Below are 21,954 nucleotides of genomic sequence, written 5' to 3'. Positions count from 1 at the left end.
CTGACATACTTTAATGATGGCTTCTGGTCTGTCAAACAAATCTACTTATGGGTATTAATAAACTCACCTTGGTCACAGAACCTTGATTGGCACCGGGTCCCCAAACCCTGCAAGGAATAACCTGCTGTTACTTGGTTAAACAGTTGTTAGTCATTTTCCATTTTTGGTGAATACACTCCAATCCAGTATGCTGGGTTAAACCCCTAATTCAGACCTGAATCGGTCTACGATTGGCAAAGGACTGAGTTAGCGGATAATACTTTAAAAAGAGAGAGGGAGAGAGAGAGAAAAGGGGGTTTCTTTTGAACGAGCATTTTTAAAATATTTGCATTGTAAATTTGAAATAATAAAACCAATACACAAAGTCTCTCTCTCTCTCTCCCTCCCTCTCTCTCCCCCCCCCCCCCCCCTCTCTCTCTCCCTCTCTCTCTCTCCAGCACTTCTCCCTCCTGCCCCCGCTACAGCATTTCTCTGTGTTTGTAGCCAAAGTAGCTCAGTAAACGATCCACCGCAGTGCCTGGGACAGACTGCGTGGAAGAGGGAGAGAAAAGACATTTCGAGGATGGGAAGGGGAACTTAAGGGTAAACACCCAGACGGAGGAAAAGAGGAGAGGATAGAAGGAAAGAGATAGAGGAGGAGAGGAAGGGACAAAACCCCCAGCACAGCCTCCCCTGGTGTGGGGTTTCTTGGCTTCCTGACGTGTGCGCACGACTCTTGGTGGCATTGTGAGTATTCTTCCTTCTGAATTTCTGTGTTTTGTTGGCCGTAATTACAATGGTGACTGAGTCATTTTAATTGTAGGCGCGCGCGCGTGTGTGTGTGACAGCTGTGAAAAGAGCAGGATTCATGACGCGTCCTGGCGTCGTGTTAATAAAGACAGACAGCAGCTCGTTCCGGAGCGCACTGGGAAATAATTTTATTCCGACAGCCAAGTTATCCGCACACAACTCCACTGCAGTTTCACGTCGTTCACATGTTCCTCACTCTGTGTTTATCATCCCTCAGAAACTCCGTGCGCAGTCTCTGGCTTAGGTTCTGGTTGTGCACACATGTATTCAACAGAGATGACAGTGTGGATGTTCAGCTCTCCTCTCTGTTGGTGCTGCTGCGCGGAGAAACCGTTCGCAGAGACCAAAGCCTCCCGTCCAGTCAGCATCTCGGCGTTTAGTTGTCGGGAAGTCGTTGGTTTCCCCGTGAGTGATTTCATAGACTTTTCTCTGAGCCCGATTTGTAAGACGCTGCACACAGGGATAATTAGTTCAGCACATCTTCTAGTTCCAGTGCGTGGACGCACTCCTGTCGTGCGCGCCCACGTTGGATACTCCTTCCATTTTTTGGGCCAAGGACTTTTCTTTTGATACATTCTTCACTTTTTCTCGGTTCCTGTTTTTTTTTTTTTTTTTGACTGCTGTGTTTTTTTTTTTTTGACTGCTGTGTTTTCTGAAGGTTTTCACATCTTCCTACCCAGAGGGGGTTCTTGCATGAAACATTCCCCATAGGCGAGTCTTATTCTCCCTGTTTCTTTTTATTTATGTATTGTGTAGACATGAAGGTTTCATTAAACACAGAATTTGTAATCAGTGCGGATTAATTAAGTTCAGGTTTGCCTGGTCAAGTACATATTAAGCTAATTGGGTCTGACAAATCTATTAACTCCATTCAAAGGGTCTCAGATATGCATTCACAATGTTTTGTTTTCACAAATTGATTCCCTTTCCAAATAAACCCTTTCCGGTGTGTAATCCTCCCTTTCTGGCCTCACAAGTCCAAGTCTTTCTGGTTCTGAACTAGTTCTGATCAAATGCAGCCATCAGTTCTTCAAGCACTGTAAAATATCCCCTTATTTCTGAATAAGTCTAATCAATTTCCTAAGCTTCATTAACTGTTGTTAAGTGCAGAAATATTACCTTACAGTGTTTTCTTTGGCTGTTAGTGAGGGACACTCATTCTTTTTTTGGCTGGATCAGTGACTGAAAAGTTGTTCAGGTTGCAATTACTAGAGGACTTTAGTTTCTTACACTGGTTGCCCAAATTTTTTTTAATCTTTTTTTACCCACTAGTGTCCCTAGTACATTTTTCTCCAAGTACTTTTCCCATATTGCCCACATCAAAAATCACAGCAGGAGCAAAGCATAAACTCCATATCAGCTACGAACTTCAGGAACATCAGCCATCCGTCATTTACAGTAAAAACTGTGTGATCGTAGTAAGCAGAAGAAAGCTTGTTCCCTGCCAGATTATGTTTTTGCTTGCCCACTCCAGGTCCTGCCACTTTGGGCAGAAAGCCACATCCCCCAAATCAAAACTCTTATCCCTCCCTGTTATCCATCACACCCTCTTTTTACTTGGCATCTCTTTGTCCTGTGAGTTATAAAGGCTGTGCCAATCTGTAGATTGAGATAGATTAGAGTGAATTAAACCTTTTGTCCCCCTGTGGCTCCTATCTAACCAGCTAAATTGGTTCATTGCTTTCTGGGAGAAAGAGGCCAAGAAGGCAGAGGTGTCAAAGCCTTAAAATGGGATTACTATCACACATCTCTGAAGGAAATTGTTTTCTTTTGCTGTTTATGGCGTCTCCATCAAGTATCAATGGTGTTTTGTTTTCTTTTTTTCTTTAAATCTGAATAATTTTCTTTTACCTTTTGAGCTGACAGGTTTTTTTTTTATCAGGATTTTGAGAAATAGTTAGATTTTATAATTTTATCTCTATACTTTGGCTTCTTTTTAATCTCATCGAGGCTTTATTGATATTTGGGTTTTACCAGTTCATTTTTTATTTATCTATTTTCACTAATATTCTGTGGTTCAAAAGTATTCTGATGATGAGATTTTATGTCATCTTTCTGCTTAATTATTTTCTTCTTTTACTTTTTAGTGCTTTATATCTGCATGTTTGCTTTTTAGTAGAAGACATGTTGGTATTTAATCATCTATCGCACCTTGTGTTGCACAAAGTTGTTGGAAGTTTGATTGACTGTTTCATTAGCGTTTGTGTTTCTTACAACTGCAAAGTAAAGCGTGAGCGATCACAAAGGAAATGTTCTGATTGAAGTATGTTTTCTTATTTTCTTATGGGACTGATTGTGACCCGATCCTCAGCTTTAGAGGAAGTGTTAAGAATCCACACTAAAGGTTAAAAGTTTCATACTTTAACCACCTTTTCACCTTAAATGCTAGTTTTTGTCATAAAACTAGTTTTGTATTTAAAGCAAAACAACGCATGTTCTGTGTCTAATGCTGATGGTGTAGGTGCTGTCCATGGTGCTGAAAAATTATTAGTATTTTGGCTTACTAATAATTCTCAATTTCTACAGTATTCAGATTCTAATTCAGTCTAACTCTTTCTAAATATTTTTTCATAATGGTTCCTTGTGTGACTTTTCATTCTGGAGTTTTTTTTTGTGTGTGTGTGCTGATGATCATATTGTCACATTCCTTCCTGCGCCCAGTCATGCTTTGTCATTTCAGTGAACTTTCATTGATTTAATGTGAAATAACTCATAACTTCCTCTTGCACACTTTGTCTAATTCCCAGTGCCTCGATAGATAAGCTTCTAGTTAAAAAGAGAGAACGGAGACAAAGAAGAGGATGTTTAAGGTCTGCTTAGCTTAACTGTTCATACAAATCTTTAGTTTTGCCCTAGTGCCTCAGATGACGGAGCCAATTTGCTTTCTAGCTCTTGTAAATCTGTTTGATCTTAGTGGCTTTGCATCCTTTATATGCCCTGTTTGCCTGATTAGATTTTTACTTTCCTCTTAAATCCATCTCCCATATTGCTAACCATTTTCTTGCTTGATCTTCTTACTTTGACACATCAGATGCCTTAAAACTCTCCCCTCAAAGATGTGCACTCTTTACGTCTCTTTGCACTTTTCCTTCTCACCCCTCATTGACAAAGAGCCTCTATTCAGTCACGCTGCTGCAGCAAAGAAAGCAAAATAACTTCTGCAGCAGTCACATCTTCCACAATGGTTGTCCAGATAAGATGGGACCAGGCTTAATCTTTAAGATTTCATTCCCCTGTAGGATGACTGTTACTGTTATAGCTTCGCTCTAAAAGGCCTCCAGGATTAGTCACACAAAGACGAGGCAGGATAAAGAAATGGCTTTTTTTTTAAGTAGCTGCAGGTTCATTTGTTTGTAGCTTTGAAAGTAACTGATAAATGTTTAAAGGCATCATTAAGATTTAACCCGATGTTTTGTAGTTTATTTTTCATGTGACTGTGTCTCTGCCTGACAGTTCTTCTGTACTTTCCTACTTTCATTAAATATTTTGTGCTTAAATCATTCCCTATCAATTTATTTTACCTTGTAGTTGAATATTCCCTTACAAAGTGTAGGTAAGTAAATATTTCTCATTGATGTTTACAATGTAGTTGTATATTATTTTCTATCAGCTTTGCATAACAGCTTATTTTCATTTATTGAGGTTTTGATCCTCATTTTCTTATCTGATTTTCAATACAATATAGATTTCTTGAGTATCTATGTTGGATACTTAAGATATCTATGTATCTAACATACTTTATATATCCTATATACTGAAGTGACTGACCGACACCACGTTGTACCTAACTGCAAAATTAAATAAAGCATAAACGGAAAAAAAAGATATCCAAAGCAGTTGGGCTTTGCATAAAAATATAATTTTCCCTTAAACCATTATGGGTTGCTGACCCGAGGGGGGCAACAGCATCTAAAATGGGACTTAGATCCGGTCTTTGACTGGACCACACCAAAAACCTTCTTTTTTGAGAAGGTCTTTGGTGTGGCCTTGCTGTTGCGTTTTGGATCATCCCACTGCTGCACAACCAAGGTTTACAAACAGATGGCTGAACATTCACCTTCACAACTTTCTGATGGAGAGCACCGTCATTTTGCAGAGTCCGTTTCCTACTTTTGAATCATGAACACATCAACAGAGCCAAGGGAGATCTGCAGAGCTTCGAATGCTGCTTTGAGTTGTTTTATGGCCTCCCGGATGAGTTGTTGTCCAGCAGTATTCCACGATTTCTTGATTTGTGGATAATAACAATGATAGGTTTCAATAAGTTTGTTTCCTGTTTGTTCTTGAATTCCCTTATATTTGGGCATGGTGTGTTGCTTTTTAAAGCCTTCTAGCCTACTTCATGTTGTCAGGCAGGTTCTATTCAAGCCATTTGTTGAAGATGCAACAAATGGCATCTTCATTACCTGGTGGTAATAGGTGTGACTAGTGAAAATAAACTCAGTTTTCCAAAATAAAGAGTGATTAATCACAATTATTTAATGAATTAATGCACAAATAGTTAGAGCATATTTCCATATGTTCATGGCAGGTTGGTTTGGATAACTTGTTTTTCCTTTATCACTAAAATCGTAATTTGAAAATGTCTTTTTGGATCTTCCTGTGTTGTGCTTTTCTAATATCAAAGCTTGTTGGATTGGTCCAAACATCAAAGCGGGACAAAACAGTAAAAACAGAGTGAAAGCAAAAACTGTGGTGGGGGGGGGGATGCTTTTTCACATTTCATACCACTGAATGCTACTGCAATTGATTCCAAAAAATGAAAATAATGCTAATGCCCCTCGGCGAGTTTTTGTTAAGAAAATATAAATAAGAGTCTGTTGCATTTGGTCTGAATAATGTGGAATTAACATGCTATTGAAAGTTGGCTGGATCAACACCTTTTGAATTTGCTGAATTTGGATCTGTGAAGCTGTCACATAGCTGCATCGTGGCACTTTCCGTCTATTTTTTTTCATCATTCATCAAGACTGTGTCCAGATATTCTGCAAAACAGTACATGAGCTCGACAGCCTCCACACACAGAAACAAGGGCATCCTGCTGACAAATGCTGTATTGCAGGCAGAGGTTTTGGATCCAAAAAGCTGCTCATTAACCCTCTGCTAATTATATCCAGTTAAAATACTGTCAAGCGTATCATCCTGAAAAACTCTATAAGCTTTAATTATGTTATACACTGAAGAGCCAGTTTATGTATATGTGAAAAAAAAGACTTGAAAATTAACACAGAGAGGACAACACACAATTAGTAAGAATGTGTGCAGGTCTTTGGTGAGTAAGCCTCTTTACCTTTCTTAAACAGCCAGCGTTAATAAGATGAGGCAGCCATTATGCTGCCTGAGAGGCAAAACCAGTGGAAGATGAAGTCTGCTGAGCACTCCCTCCTGTTTGTTAGGCTTATTGCTGTGTGTGTAGTGCAGCGTAATAAGTGAGGACGAGCTCAGAAGAGCCAGAATATTTCTTCTTTTATTTTTACTGTGGTTTCACACAAGGTTAAAAGATAGTTCAGGAAGTAACTGACGCTGAGGAAAATAAAAATATGAGCTAGAAAGACAGATTTAGATTTTACACTGCAGCATGGTGTTTAAACGCCAATAAAATAACACGTATGACATAATATGAGGGTGAAAGTATCCCTGCCCCTTCAATTTTTCCCAGTTTTTCTGGTTGCAACCACAAACTTTAACGTATTGTAACAGGAATTGAAGTGATCGACTGCACAAAGTGGCACCTGTCTGTCAAATTAAAACAATACAAAACATGGTCTTTGATGTTTTTTGTTGTTGTTGAGAGACCCCAAAGATTTGCTGAGCATGTACATTCAGATCTCTCTTCTGTGATACCTATAAATATATTACTCTCCAAACAACTGCCTTCAGAAACACCCAATTAGTAAATAGCATCTGCTCGTGCATAATTTCAACTGCTGCTCTGTGAAAGACTCAGAGCTTCATTAGGAAACTTTTTGGCCTACATGTAAAATATTAAATTTGTCCATCTGTTTGTATTTCAGTTTCATAATTCTGGTGTTACATGGCACTACAACTGAAAAGATAATAGAGAAGGTGAGATGGAAAGGGGGTAAGGGAGCTTAGATGATATTTGTTTGGAGTTCTGGGTGGCTTTTCAAGTTATGCTGGAGAAGCCTGAATCCTCCATGGTATTGTTTAAAAAGAAAGATAATTCAAAGATGACAAGCATGAGGAGGAAAGCGTTCTTTACTGGAGAGGCAGAAGGGAACTTTTTAATGCTGAGGTAAAGGCTTGTACTGGACATAGTTCATAATTCCAACTATTGGTCTTCATGCAAAATATGCACAAACTAACACTGCATTGCCCTGAACACACCACTGCCACTGTAAAACATGGCGGTGGCAGCATCATACTCTCTTCAGCAGAGAGAGGCTGGTCACGTTTAATGGAAAGTTGAATGTAGCTACAGGCAGAGCAACCCTGGAAGAAAAGGACTTGAGACTGTAAAGTAGAACAAGCGAAAACATCATTTCCTAGACGTGCAAAACTGCTAGAGCCGTGGCCCAACACTTGTAGCTGAACAAACATCAAACTTTTGTTGTTACAGCATAACAAAACGTCATGAAGTTTGAATGGCCTGAGTACTTTTGCAAGGCTCTGTGGTTAGAGTAAAGAACATGTCTCTCTGTTTCTTCTGTGCTTTTCCTTATCCGTTGTGCTGATTCAAATGAACAACAGTCCAAATTAAGTAGAGGCCAGAGGGGGAGCAGCCACATGCAGCACACGTGCGCTGAGAAACATGAATCTATACAGACATCTCGCTCAAACGTGCATGTGCCGTTCAGCCAGAACTAAGTCACAGAAAGCCTGCGACTGAGTCACCGTTTCCTTTATGCTTCTGTTCCCTCCATCGCTGAGTTTTTAAAATCCTTGTCTAACTTTGCCGGTGAGGTCATCATCTGTTACATTGGCTCCTCTCCGACCTTTAATGTGATTGGCTGTCAGCGTGTGTGTGTGTGTGTCACTAAATCATCTCCAGCAATAACAAGGCGAGAGCAGAGGAATAGCCAGCCGCGGTGTGTCCCTGTGAATAAGATTCACGTTTGATAAAAGGAGTTCCCCGTTTTCAGTGATCTCCTCTCCACGGCCCCTTCTTTTCCTTCTTGTCTCTCCTTCTTCCACAGTTTTGAATTTGAATTACCGCTCTCCTCTCTCTGCCCCTCTGCCCTCCAGATGAGTTCATGCAGCAGCCGTGCATTGACCATCCTGTCCACAGTGTTTGGAGCCTGCGGACTGCTGCTGGTGGGGGTGGCTGTGTCCACCGACTACTGGCTCATAATGGTGGAGGGAATCATCCTGCAGCAGAACCAGAGCATGGAGGTGAAGATGGCTCTGCATTCGGGCCTCTGGAGAGTTTGCTTTGTGGCTGGTAGGAATATATCATCACATTTCTGTGCATATGTTTACACTTTCTCTCACACACATTATATCCAAGCACAAGAAAGTAACAAACAAGCATAAAGAGATGTTGAAGATTGGCAATTTGAGGGAGAGTCGGGCTAGAGAGAGAAAAGAAAGAGAGGAGCCTCTGGCTTCTGGGATCAAATCTGTCAGAAAACATGATTGTTAACAGCGAGAGAGTCCTCCGAGACCTGCGCTTCTTCACGCATGACCGACTCTGAACCTAAAAGCAAACCTAACGTTCTCCAATTTCTGTTTCCTCACAGGATCAGAGAACGGGAGGTGCGTTGCTTCGGAGTACTTCACTGAGCCCGAAATAGAGATCACCACCGAAAACACGGCAAACATCCTGAGTGAGTGAAAGATGGATGTGATATTACACGTCTGTTATTTACCAAAGGGAACCTACTCTGGAATTATACAGAGTAATGTGCAGCTGACTAGATTCAAAAAGTGGGGATGGAGAAGGGCGAGGATGAAGAATCTGAAGTGAAAGAAAAAAGGCCTTCAGGTGCAGAGGGAGGGGGGGGGGTCAGTCTCAGAGGACTTTCCCTCTTTTCACTCAGAGTTCTTGTCATAAATGATAAAAAGAGAAGTGAAAAGACCTGAGTTTGAAGGGAATTTATATCTGAAGCTAGCTATTTTTTTACCTGATTTCAAATGTCTAATGTTTAAAAAGCATATGTTTGTGTTTTGTTGTCACTTTTTTGCTTACTCTGAGATAAAAGTCAACAGACATTTCTCCAAACACAGAAAGATTTTGTTTTGCTTATACGTACATATCTGCTATTGCAAATTGTTTGAGTTAAAACAATAGACAATGGTTTGTAATTTGCCACCACAAACGTCACTATATTGTATTTCAGTTTTATGTGACAGACCAACACAAAGTTGCATATATTTACGAAATGGGAGAAAATGAGACATCATTTTCCAAATCTTTAAAAAGATAAACACTGTTTTTATTTTGAAGTGAGATGCAACTGAATGCTATCAGAGGATGCAGAGTTGGTTTATAAAACAATATTTATAGGATCACATTCAGTCCAGCATCAGAACATGGCAAGGCTAAGGTACAACTGCAAACCAACAAACATGGCTGTCCACCTAACCTGCCAGCCCAGGTAACTGTGGAGGAGCTACAGAGAACCACAGCTCAGGTGTAAACCAAAAATGTTATACTGCACATCGCCCTGAGCACATTATCATCACTGTATGACATGGTGGTGGCAGCATTGGTCTGTGGGGAAAAGTTTCCACAAAATATCAAATCATAGATTCTGACTATGAGAGCACACCCGACTTTTCAGATATTTGTTTGTGAAATAAAATAGAAAAACATGTCAGTTCATGTTGATAAATCTCACAGAAAGAGGTATGAATATTTTTACAACATGCTGCATTTGATTATCTTTGGATATTTTTTTATTCCGTGGAAACATTCTCCCCAGGTAACATCAGAGGAGCTATTTTTAACACGGCGACCTTTTGTTCCCACAGAGATGGTTCGTACGGCCACGCCCTTCCCCATGGTGTCTCTGCTCTTCGTCTTCACGGCCTTCATCATCAGCAACATCGGACACATCCGGCCTCAGCGTACCATCCTGGCCTTTGTGTCCGGCATCTTCTTCATTCTCTCAGGTGGGACCCATCACTCATTTCGCGCTGTCCCTGCTCCCTCACATTATGATTGATTACAGCAGCCGGCTGTGTCCTGCGTCACACATGGCGATGCTTTGTTAATGACTCTATTTTTGGACGGGGATACAGGTGTGCCAGCTGTCATTAGAAGAAGTGACAGGATTCATTTTCGACATCCCAACCCAAGGGTTTAAAGTTTCCTCCTCTTTTTAAAAAGTTGGCTTTTAAAATGGCTTGCAGAATGTCAACGTTCTGCAGAAAAAGACATTTCAAGCAGATTTTTCCTCAGTTCTGTAGGGATGCTTCTTGAGCAGCAGATGGCACTAATGATCCCCTTTCCTGTGCAGGGGATAAGAGTAAAAACTATCAGGAGGCACGCTGCAGCTTAAGCTCTCTCAAGGCTTTTTCCTTTTGATGCTTTTTGAAGAGTAAGCAGAGATGAAAGGACTATCAAACAGATTCTGATACAACAGCTTTAGCAAGCAGGGACCGGGGTAAAAGAAAGTGTGTTGTAAAAGCAAAGAGTTATGTAACAAAGGTTATAAAATTTGAACAAATTCTCTGAGGTGTCAGAGATGATGACAGTAATTGCACTGAATTGCTCGTTTGTGATGCTGCAGTAAACTATCAGCTCTATCATTCCTTTCACATTCCCCTCTCTGTCCGTTGTGGTTGTTGTGGTTTCGGTGGTATATATGGATTATTCAGAATATTCCTTTTACATCCCCGAGGCAGTGGTCTAGTGAATATTGCAGTTTGCGAGCGGTAACATCATGTTCTGGTTAATATAGCACAACTCAGATGATAAAAAAAATCAGCATAGAGCCGCAGATGTTTGAGCTTGCTTGAAGGCTGATGTTCTCTTTTTTCCTCTTCCTCGCTTCTGTTACTCCACAGTCGTGCGTGTCCACTTAAAAAAAAAAAAAATTGCCTTTGTTCCTTTTCTGCCCAACGCTCACTCGTCCTTTTCTGTCATCTGCTCTCGTCGGGCATGTGCATGAAGATTTCTCTCCGTGTCACTGAGAATGCGTGAATGAACATGTACTGTCACGTCACAGTGGACAGCAGCATGGTTTCTGCATTTTCCATGCCTTCAAACTTTAAGTTGACAAGAGAACCTCTTAGACCTGCCATTTGAGTAAAAATACACAACTGAAGACAGCGCAGCACCTCATTTCAATGTTCCAGCCATATCTAAAATTAATCCTATCTGGTTCTTTCAGCAGGCCTCTGCCTTTGAATATTGATTCTTTGATGGATGCCATATGTTGTACCTCATGCATTTAACATTTTCAAGGCAGTGAAGAGTTCATGTCTGGTTGCTGGAAGGACAGGGGGGGTTTAAAGATGCATGGGCTACATCTGGGGTAAAAAGGTTTTACTGTACGAGCCACATTATTGGCACACCTGGTAAAAAAAAACATATATATATATATATATATATGTCTATATATATATATTAAATGCCTTTAAAGGACAGCTCCTCTTCACACAATAGAAATTCTACGTTCTGAGTCTCTTTCATTTAAGTCACCCTGCAGGTTTTTGGTGTTTATCTTGATATGTTTGACATCACTGTCCCACAAAAGAAAAAAATAAATAAATCAATTTCCAGTTTTGTGCAGCTTATTTTATCCAACATAAAATCTAGAGTGCAATCTAACAAGCATTCCAGTGTGTCTTAAAGGAAAAAAGACCCATAGCATCACAGATATCTCACCTTACTTTAACAGTTTGCATGAGGGTCTTTCCCACGTATTCATATTTGATTTCTCACTAAACTTGCCTTGAAACTTCTTTGTCCAGTGGATGTACAACATATAAGGAAAAATATTCTTCTGCGCTCATTTATATTTACCGGTATTTATAAATGCCTACAAGAAACATGTTACCTTGAAGTTGTTAAAATAATTTTAAAATATGCTAGCATAAAGAACATGCGGGTTAGGCTATCTGTAGTTTTAAAGAATGAAGAAAAAATATATTTAGCAATCAGTATGGAATTAGTATAATACATGCAGCTAAACTAGAGCCTTTAGGCTCCATTTATAACATAAATCAATAAATAAAAGCAGGGGTCATGTTTAAGTACTGCAGTGGTTTTGATTAGAGATGCTTGAAATGTCATCAGTGTTTATCTAAAGAAAAAAGGAAACTCATGCAAACACACACCTGGTTGCCTCTATTTGTCTCCTAGGACACATCTTGTTGCACATCTCTGATCCTTCACCATTGGGAACCATTTATGCCCATTAATAGAAGTTTTTTGTATTTTTTTCAGAGACACCCAACTTGAATGCTTCAGAAAAGGATTGACCTGCTATTGTCACACAAACTAAAACTCTCTTCATTGTTGCAAACAACTTGGCTTTGAGGGAGGATTTACGTACAGAACCGAGTTATAAACTTTAAAAAATATCGCTACATTTTTCTGTGGAAACTCAACATCTCAGACTTATTTATGTTTCATTGCAAAAACCTCTAAATAAAAAAAAACATGTTTTGTATGCACTGGGATTTGTGTGGTAAAAGTTCACTCTGAAGCACTTTCTCATTCATCTCTTTGTTCTTTATCAACATCATTTTGGAGGCTAATTGGTTTTCATAGTCAGCTCATATCTTTCTCTTTCTTTCCTCGGGCACACTGCTACGAGTGTCTCTATCACAGTATAATGAACTTCCATGTGTCTGACTCTGTTTCTCACTGTCATTGTCCTCATAAATGTGCTGCATGCAGGCCTCAGTCTGGTGGTGGGTCTGGTGCTCTACATCTCCAGTATTAATGATGAGGTGATGAACCGGCCCAGAGAGCCAGAGCAGTTCTTCAATTACCACTACGGCTGGTCCTTCGCCTTCGCTGCCTCTTCCTTCTTACTCAAAGAGGTCAGTGTGGGTTGTGTGTGTGCAATGCTGTCTGTTGGCAAGCGTACTCCGAGCTGTTGTCTGATTGCACATGTTTATGTTGCTCGTCTGTGTAAGTCTCTTATCATTGTTTCATCTTGGACTCAGCTTTTGCAGCTTTGAATTGAATCTCATAAAAAAAAAAACACATCAATAGTAATAAAAGAGTAAAGTTGGTATTTGCACAGCAGAAATAAGCTCTAACTCATTTTGTTTCAGCATGGCTTGAAGTTTGTGGTTTTTGTGTGTTGATGGGAATGAACATCAGAAGTTAATCATTCCAATACAGCAGATCTGACCTTTAACCCCGAAGAACTCGTGTCGTCCTTTAAGAGTGCTTCAGCATATACATGATAGACTCTTTATATCAGCTAACGCACCTCTTATCTGCTGCTAGTGATGTCCCAGAATCTTAAAATTCCAAGAATATTTTTATTCCTGAAATGCTGTGAATACATCTCACAGTATCTCTTTTATTAGAATTACAGAAAAGCTTCTTATATGATCCATAATTAGTAAACTTTAAAAAAAAAAGCTTACTGGATTAAATCTTCTTTAAGCAGCAGAATAATTACATGTTGGAAACCTGGAAAGAAGCAGCTTCAGTACAAATGATAAACTAGCATTTTAGCTAAAATTATTTTTTTCCTTGATATTTTGTGTTTACTAACTCTTTCATAATATTTTGTGACGTTCCTTTGTATTTCTTGTCCGTAGCTTAGTTTTTCACCTTAATGTAAAAAATTGTCTTACAAACCATCAATGACTTTGGCCTCCATGCTCCTTCGTGGCTTCTCTTCTTCATGTCGTCAAACCTATTTCATGTCAGTAGCCTCATTAATAGTACATTTCATTGAAAGATAGTTGACATGTCAAACACTTCAAATGCTAATTTCTTTTAAAATTGACTTTCTCTCAGGGTGCCGGAGTTTTATCAGTCTATCTGTTCATGAAGCGATATGCAGAGGAAGAGATGTACCGCCCCCACCCTGCCATCTACCGCCCCCGTCTGTCCGAGGGCAGCGACTACAGCGGCCAGTACCTCCACCCAGAATCCTCCTGGCCTCCACCCAAGAGAGGCCGCAGCACCTCGGAGGCGTCCAGCGACATCTCCATCCAGCTCAACCAGACTCCACCGGCGCCGCCGAAATGCACCCTCCAAGTTGGCGGCCAGGGGAGCCCGCCCTCCATGTCTTCTTCTGCAGGGAGCTACCAGATGCAGCCACAGCCCACTGGTTACCCCTCCACACACACCCTACCCAGGTCCCACTCCTCCCACCCTCAGGGCCAGGCTCTTCCCATGACCATGCCTCCATCGCCTGTCCCCCCCCCTCACTATCACACACATGTGCACATGAGCGCCTCCCCTTGTTAAGAAGGGGGAGCCACACGGAGACGAGCCACTGACTCTTCATCATTAAATATACTGAACATTTGGAATTGGATCAGGGTAAGCGCGGAGCTTTGATCTAGCATCAAATGAAGCAGAAAAATGTAGCTTTGAGACATTACAAATCAAAGAGAGAGAATGAGGGGATTTTTTACTGATTTCTGAAGATTTCAAAGAAGCTGTGACGGATGGAAAGAAACAAACAAAAGAGAAGAAAGAAGTTAAAGAGAAAGTCAAGAAAGAGGCAAACTGTTCTCCAGAAAGACAGTAGAGGTTAGGTTGATTGGTAGAGCAGGTATAAGGGAGGGAGAGTGAAGCAGGGGGGCTGCAGTGTTATACAAAGATGCTGCATTGCTGCAGGACTTTGTACACACTTGGAAATGTACAACGCAAAGCACTGATCTGAAAGGACTCTGAATGTTCATAGAGTTTTACATGCATAAGTCACGCCAACATGTGGACTACATACGTTTTTGCCAAACGGTAAAGCGTGGTTAAATATATTCTATTCGTGTCTGACTTTATTACATCATCAGTTTGATTCCACAACCCATAAAGTCATAATAGTGCCCTCGTGTTATTAAGTATTAGTTAATACAGTAACTGTTAAATGAATCTGCACAGAATGAATGTTGTTAAGCTTTGTAACATACAGAGATACTATTAAGAAATATCATGCAAACAACGTATTGTTTTACATATTTAAGAGACAGATCTTTAGCTTCTTGTACATAGCTGCACATCAGAACTAGAGTTGTGAAATGGCAAATGAAGCTTTTGCACAAGTCTAAGGGAGAAAATATTTTTACTTATTCAGCTTTGAATAGAAGGGAAGCAGCTGTAGCAACGCAGTCTCTTGATGCAAAGTGGTTGGGTTTTCTCCTGTTTTGCAGGAATCTGGCGCCCTCTAGTGGCCGCAGCCATGAAGCAACCCCCGCCCCCCACCCCGAAGCAAAGATTTCTTCAACTTTGTCTTTCCTTCTGCCTTTACTGTGCGGTATTAGTCTTAAACAAATGATGGAGAGTTTTGTACATTTTAAATTGTAAATCCAGAATTATTAGACACACAAATAAGGACTGCAAAACAGAAATAAACTGATAATTTGATTAGTAGTGTATCTTTAAATACAATTATAAAACCCACTTGATAAAAATATTTGTTACATTTGCAAATTGTTTGTGCAGCTTTTTAGCCACTTAAAATCTTAAATAAACCATCTTTTCCACTTTATTCTAAGGTATTAAAGAAGATATGGAAAAATTGTTTTTATACATGTCTGGGTTTAAATCCTCAGTAGGTAAAAACTAAATACGGTGGATAAATACGTCTGCTTCACCCACAAATTTCATACCCTACAAGAATTCTAATCTTAAACATTTCACTGTAATTTTAATGGTGCATCAATGTAAATTGTTTTTAGACTGACCAGTTAGATTAAATCTAATTTCTAACTCGATAAGCAGCCTTAGATCACCAAAACTAAATTATAACTCAGCCTCCACTGAACATGTAACTATGAACTTCTAGAAAATAATGTTTTCTCAAAGCAATTGAACAGCTTTTTCCCATCACACTGATGCATACTACAAACTACACTGGAAAACATATTTTTATACATTTTTGTCACAACTTACAACAACTTACAATACTGGTTTTATGTTATAGACCAACGCAGAGAAAAATAATGCATTTTTTTAGAAAAGCAAATGTAAATGTTTTGCATGCATGATGTGTTTGTGACACATGTGCAGTGCTTGTTCCTCGCTATACATAATTTATACAAAAAATGTAAAACCTTGTTTTATCTGAACAGAACATCTTCTACCTACCAGGCGCTTTATTTCCCGTGGCTTGTGGCAAAGTACAAACTAAAATTCTCTTCCTTTTTTTTTTCAAAAAAGAAAACCATAGAGACCAGCCTTGTTAATAGCGGGGCTAATGGTGATCCTGTCAATTAATTCTCCCACCTGTGCTTTTAAACCTAAATCTGCTTCTCATTGCATAGCACACTTTTCAGATTCCCATTTGTAAAAATATATCCGAAACCATGCAATCACTTCTGTTTTACAATTATATGCTACGTTCTGCTGGTCTATCAGATAAAATCAAACTTACAGTAAGTGCATTAAGGTGGTACGGATACATTTGCAAGAATGTGTAGTCTATGGTTTTCAACCCTGCATTTGGAGAACTTTGAACTGCCTTGTTGCTGAAATGTGCTATACAAATAAACTTGTCCTGAACAGCGTAATTAAATTTAATTGATTATTGAAGTAACTGCGAATGACTTCTCATAGAGGAAAAAGTAAATCTTGTTTTTTGAGTACTTCACTTTAAGAAGTCCTACAACAGAGAGGGCACTTGAAATTAATTCTGACTTTTCCAATGAAGCGTTTCGACCTCACTTGGCCATTTATTTCAGGTTGTAAAGTTAAGATAGTTTTATTCTCAAAAGCCTAATTGCTCTTTTTATACAACACTGTACAAAGAACAGAATGCAAGAGCATAATTACCTGCACCAACAACCAGATTTAATTCTGAATATTTATTTATTTATTTTTAGTTTGCTACTGTAATGTAAAATAAAAACCATTGTGTCATCATGAACTAATTGATTTGGATTATCACTGTGAAGCTTCAGAGAGATAAAACATGCTCCTACTATTTATTGTGGGGGGAAAAAAACTAAGAAAAAAAACTCAAAAAGGAAAATATGAAGTGGGTTTGTTGTATTGCCAATATCCTGCAGTCTGGTTTGTTTTCCTGTTTAGGCAGTTGATGTAACTCCAGCCCCCAGTTGTTGACTTTTCTTTGTTAGGCAGTTCAGTGCCTTGCCCACAAGCATTTCTGCAGCACAAGCAATTCTCCAGACGTTGCACTTGCAAACTTTTTCAATCAAAATGTGCTTCAGTAACTTTGGGTTCCCGCAACGGCCATCATGACCAGTGGATGATGAATGCTTTGTCCATCCATCCATCCATTTTCTAACACCCTTGTCTATAGTGGGGTCGGGAGTGGTGCTGGTGTCTATCTCCAGCTAACGTTTTGACCGAGAGGCGGGGTTCACCCTGGACAGGTCACCAGTCTGTCGCAGGGCAACACAGAGACATACAGGACACACAACCATTCACACACACACTCACACCATAGGGAGAATTTAGAGAGACCAATTAACCTGACAGTCATGTTTCTGGACTGTGGGAGGAAGCCGGAGAACCCGGAGAGAACCCACCATGCACAGGGAGAACATGCAAACTCCATGCAGAAAGACCCCGGGCCGGGAATCGAACCCAGGACCTTCTTGCCTTGTAGTTGCTGCAAGGCAAGAAGGAACCAACTGCGCCACTGTGCAGCCCATGAATGCTTTGTTCTTGCTTTAAATAAACAGCTTTTTTTATCATTTGTTGAATTATGTAATTATCTCTAAAAGCCTTTGAGCTGTTATGCTGCGTTACTATTTCAAATGCAGCTCTTTTTTTTATCTTCATACTCAACTCTTTTTTTTTTTACCTGTGTATTAATGCACAAAAGAATTTAAGCTTCTCTCAGAAATCAGTTCACATGTTATTTTTATTTTATGTTATATCAAACATGCTAAAGTAATTGCTTTTGAGTGCTTCAATGATACTGCAGCTTTAAAAATCTGATCAAATGCAATAGAGGAAATACTGACAAAATCACTGCTGTTATAGAGTTGACATCTGTAACTCAATTTGTTTTATTAAAACTTCTATTGGGGATACATTTTGTCATGTTTTAGCATCTATGTGTGCAGGTTCTGTTTGTCTTTGGTAATAAATCTGGGCTCTTTGGGGGGTTTGTACATATATAAAACATGTCATAAATTTTGTGCACTCCATAAAATTTATGACATGACCAAGAAAGTAGATTATAGTATGTACAAATATTGAAGAAACATCACAGCGCATCACCCAGGAAGATAAAGTTTGGTCACAAATTTATCTTCCAAATTAAAAAAAGAAATACTCTAATGATATTGCTACTTTAGTTACAGATAACAAAGTCAATGTTTGGGCTCTTAGATCAATAGAAAATATGTGTGTAGAGCTGAAAAGATGTATGTGAATAAACCTGATTCACATTAATTCTGTTGGAAGGAATTGGCCCAATTTCTAGTAAACTCTTGAAGAAAGATACACAAAGCATTTGACCCGAGACATTTAGTCCAACAAATGGTAAGAAAATCTATCCAAAAATCAATATTTGGAGAAAGAAACCCTACAAAAACAATTCTCATTATTCTTGAAATTACTAACTAGAAGAAACTTTAATAATATTAACTGACCAAAAAGTAGAATAGTAGAGTCTTACTTAATCAGCATTTAGAATGAAGTTAAGTTTTATCTTAATGGTGTTCGGTGACAACATGCAGAATAAGGAATATTTTCTGGCTTTTCCTTTAAAAAAAAAAAAAAAAAAAAGCCAGGGAATCTCTGCGAGTGGTGCACTGCAGTGAACCACAGGGTGTTTACCAGCCTCCCTCTTCAGTCACGCCAAGCCACCACAGCCTGGAGCCAAGAATTGATCAGAGTTGTGTATGAGTGCACGAGTCTGACTGCATTTACCACTATGCATTTGTGTAAAGGTTATTTCTATTTATCCTAAAAGTGACTCTGAAATTAATAAATAGATCAAAATCAGTATAAAAGAAAGGGGGGAAAAAAAGACATTGTCTATTGATAAGAAATGTCTAACTGTCAAAATCCATTTGAGCTTCCATGCAAGTCAAAATCAAACACCTGCTGTAGACATTTGTGTTTGTTGGACACGTCAAGCATCACCAAGCAGGTCAATAAAACAGCATGTGTGCTCTGCGAAATTCAACATTATCTGAGTGACTCTGTCAACAGCTGAGACTAAAGCAGCCAGCCTTATTCCTGATACACTCTCTGTGATAGCACACTCTCTGTCTGTGGGTTTGCTTCTGTCCTTTCCTTTTGTTTATCCATGTGAGTGTGTGCTCCACTTTGTGTGTGTGGGTTGAGTGGATCTCTCTTTTCACCCTCACCATTACTGCATGAAAGACCTGTCACTCTGGATTAGCTCTATCAAGCTCGGCCTCTCCCCGCTTTTCTATGTGTGTTTGTGTGCGTGTGGGGGTGTGCGTGTGTGTGTGCGTGGGTGAGCGTGTGTGTATGTGTGTGTTTAAGAGGGGGGTGAACTGGGTAGTAAAGCCATTTTATGGCAATTGAAGGTCATAACAAGCATCAGCCCTGCCACTAGTACTTTTTAAAATATATATATATATATACTGATGAATAAATCCAATCAAACAACTTATTAAAAAAAAAGACATCTTTGCTAATTTCATTTAATGATAATGATATTAAATTGTATGAATCATGTTAATTTCCCCTCTCTAATTCATTTTCACATCTTAACCTGTGGATGTGTGCTGCCGTGACTTAACATCTCTCCGCAGGGCTGCGCTCTTGCTCCACGTCCCAGATCGGCTGTAATCAGCATCGTTTCCACGCAGGACAAGTGTCCCGCAGAGGCGTTCCAGTAACAAAATATTACAATCAAACCCACACACGCACACACTGAACCTGGTCTAACAGGGGACTTACAAAGCCCTGCGCGCACGGCACACGCTCCAGTAAGCACATCCACAGTACAGCAGAGAGGAGGTAAAATGAGGGGGTTTAAACCCGCGTCGTGATCTCAGCAGACTGTTGGAGTTATTAACCCGTATCATAACCTCACAAGGTACTTGACAATAATGAGGGGTATATTTGTTTTCCTTTATTTTTAACTTTATTTAGCATTTTTTAAGGCTAAGTGCGACAAGTTGCCTGCATGCGTCTGGTGAGATGTGGATGAAATAGAGGAGCAGACAGGCAGGAAGACACGAACAGAAGCTGGCGTCCGAAATGTAGCTCGCGATGCGCAACTCGACTAAAGGGCTGTTCCGCTGAATTTAACGACTCGGTCTCAAACTGCGGCTTGAACCCTGTGAAACTTTTATTCCGTCCGTGAAAACTTGAAACAGAACGATTTAAAATTTTCTTTTTGTTTGTTGAGTTTTGGATTAAGACCACCTGGCTTGTAGAGTCTACCTTAAAAACTAAATTGTCAGCAGCAGGTCAAATATTGGCCGAATTAATTTACAGATTACAAAGTAAACATGAATTAGAATAACCTTGATAAGTTACCTCAATTCAGAAATGCATACAGCGGAGTAGAGGCACAGCAAGCCCTGCCTCTTACAGATTCATAAAAGATCTCAAGGAACAACACATCATGCTCTGACCTAAAGAAATTAAATAACAGATGAGACAAAAAGTCATTGAAATGTCCTTCTGAAAAGTCTTACAAAGCCATTTCAAGGGGTTTGAGAATCAGATGTTCATTTTCATTTCAAAACAGGTCTCTCTTTTAAATAAGATATTGTGCCTCCATGGGAAAACCTGTTTAAATATAGGCTAAATAAAACAAACAAATAAATAAAAAAAAGACACTATCTACAAATAGAGAAAATATGGAATAGGAACCCGGAAGTGGTTGGACTAACTAAATTACTCCTGGAGCAAACCAGTGACTCAACATGAAGGTCACAAGAGTGCAAGTACATCTAAAGCTCTACAGGGCTAACTTGCCTCCGTTTTGATGAAAAAACATTGTTCAACAACAAAACTGCCAGACAAGTGAACGTTTCAGGGCCACAATCTCTGCTTTAAGGGCCTCAGACACCCTTCATTGTTACAGGTAATCCAAAATGTGGCTTCTTAAGCATGCTCAGGGTGAATTTGATTAATAAGACCTTTTAAAAATGCAACACAAAAATCCTGGTAATTTCAGGTTTTATGAACCCCCACAATGTTTGAGTAGTTGAAGAATGTAAACGGCTTCATTAACTCCTCATCAGAACCACAGGTGGATTACATCATGCAGCGCTGCACTGATGAACAAATTTGAGCAAATTGTAGTTTCTCACAAGCGTGAGAACACCCGTCACATTTTTGTAAATATTTCATCATGGGTGCTGTGGTGGTGCGTTGGTAAAACACAACCCGTGCATGGAGGCCGTAGTCATCCACGTGGACGTCACAAGTTCGAGTCCTCATGACCTTTGCTGCGCATGTCTTCCTCCTATCTCATTTCCCACTTCAAATAAAGGCTGCTTAAGCAAAAAAAAAATAAAAAATTTAAAATCCTTTAAAAATATACAGTATAGACCAAAAGTTTGCACACACCTTCTCATTGAATTCAATGAGAAAGTGTGTCCAAACTTTTGGTCTGTACTGTATATTTCACTATATCCTTCTATGGAACAACAGTGGCGCTATAGCACTTTGATACAATTTATCTGTGTATTTATCTCTATTTTCCCCTCAAAATATCTCAACACAGAGGTATTAATGTCTTGACCGCTGGAAACAAAAATTCGTATGCCTCCAAATTGAGCCTAAAGGGTCAATATTTTGTGTGACAGTGCCCACTGTTATTTTTCTAGCACTCCCTTAACACTCTTGGCCTGGATTTCAGCAGAGCCTCTCTGGTTGCCATTGGAACCCTCTGCTTCTCCTCCATGATGGCATCACAGGACTGGTGAATGTTCAAGACCTTCTGTTTGAGGATGCACCACAGATGCTCAGTAAGGTTTAGGTCATTCTGGAAGTATCAAGCTAATTCATGCCCTATAGGGAGTCCTCTGAAAGCTATTTTGAGAGGACTGCAAATGTATTCTGTCTTATAAGCTTTACTTTATACATTAAATATATCTTCAGTGTTGTCCAAATAACAAATACAATAAATGTGGAGGGTGCTTTTATGA

The 21,954-nt window shown here is 39.5% G+C and overlaps 1 protein-coding gene across 2 annotated transcripts; it reads left to right on the top strand.

Moving 5' to 3' along the window:
- Positions 1 to 487: 487 nt before the first annotated feature.
- cacng7b (calcium channel, voltage-dependent, gamma subunit 7b) lies at positions 488 to 17,894 on the top strand. Of its 2 annotated transcripts, XM_044115878.1 has the most exons (6): positions 488 to 726; positions 7,996 to 8,191; positions 8,490 to 8,576; positions 9,724 to 9,864; positions 12,602 to 12,747; positions 13,685 to 17,894. In XM_044115878.1, the coding sequence occupies exons 2-6, from the start codon at positions 7,996 to 7,998 to the stop codon at positions 14,138 to 14,140; spliced, it is 1,026 nt and encodes a 341-aa protein (XP_043971813.1). In that variant the 5' UTR covers positions 488 to 726; the 3' UTR covers positions 14,141 to 17,894. The 2 variants fall into 2 exon arrangements, with proteins under 2 accessions (XP_043971813.1, XP_043971814.1); XM_044115879.1 differs by lacking the exon at positions 12,602 to 12,747.
- The last annotated feature ends 4,060 nt before the right edge of the window (positions 17,895 to 21,954 follow it).

Source organism: Gambusia affinis, linkage group LG05, assembly GCF_019740435.1.
Source record: "Gambusia affinis linkage group LG05, SWU_Gaff_1.0, whole genome shotgun sequence".
Taxonomy (NCBI): Eukaryota; Metazoa; Chordata; class Actinopteri; order Cyprinodontiformes; family Poeciliidae; genus Gambusia; species Gambusia affinis.
Note: the sequence above shows the minus strand (reverse complement) of the source record. Positions and strands in the feature narration are given on the sequence as shown.

Coding starts and splice junctions, on each gene's coding strand:
- cacng7b (XM_044115878.1), top strand. CDS start 7,996: ATGAGTTCATGCAGCAGCCGTGCATTGACCATCCTGTCCACAGTGTTT. Junction 9,865..12,601: donor CATCTTCTTCATTCTCTCAG/GTGGGACCCATC, acceptor TGCTGCATGCAG/GCCTCAGTCTGGTGGTGGGT. Junction 12,748..13,684: donor CTTCCTTCTTACTCAAAGAG/GTCAGTGTGGGT, acceptor ACTTTCTCTCAG/GGTGCCGGAGTTTTATCAGT.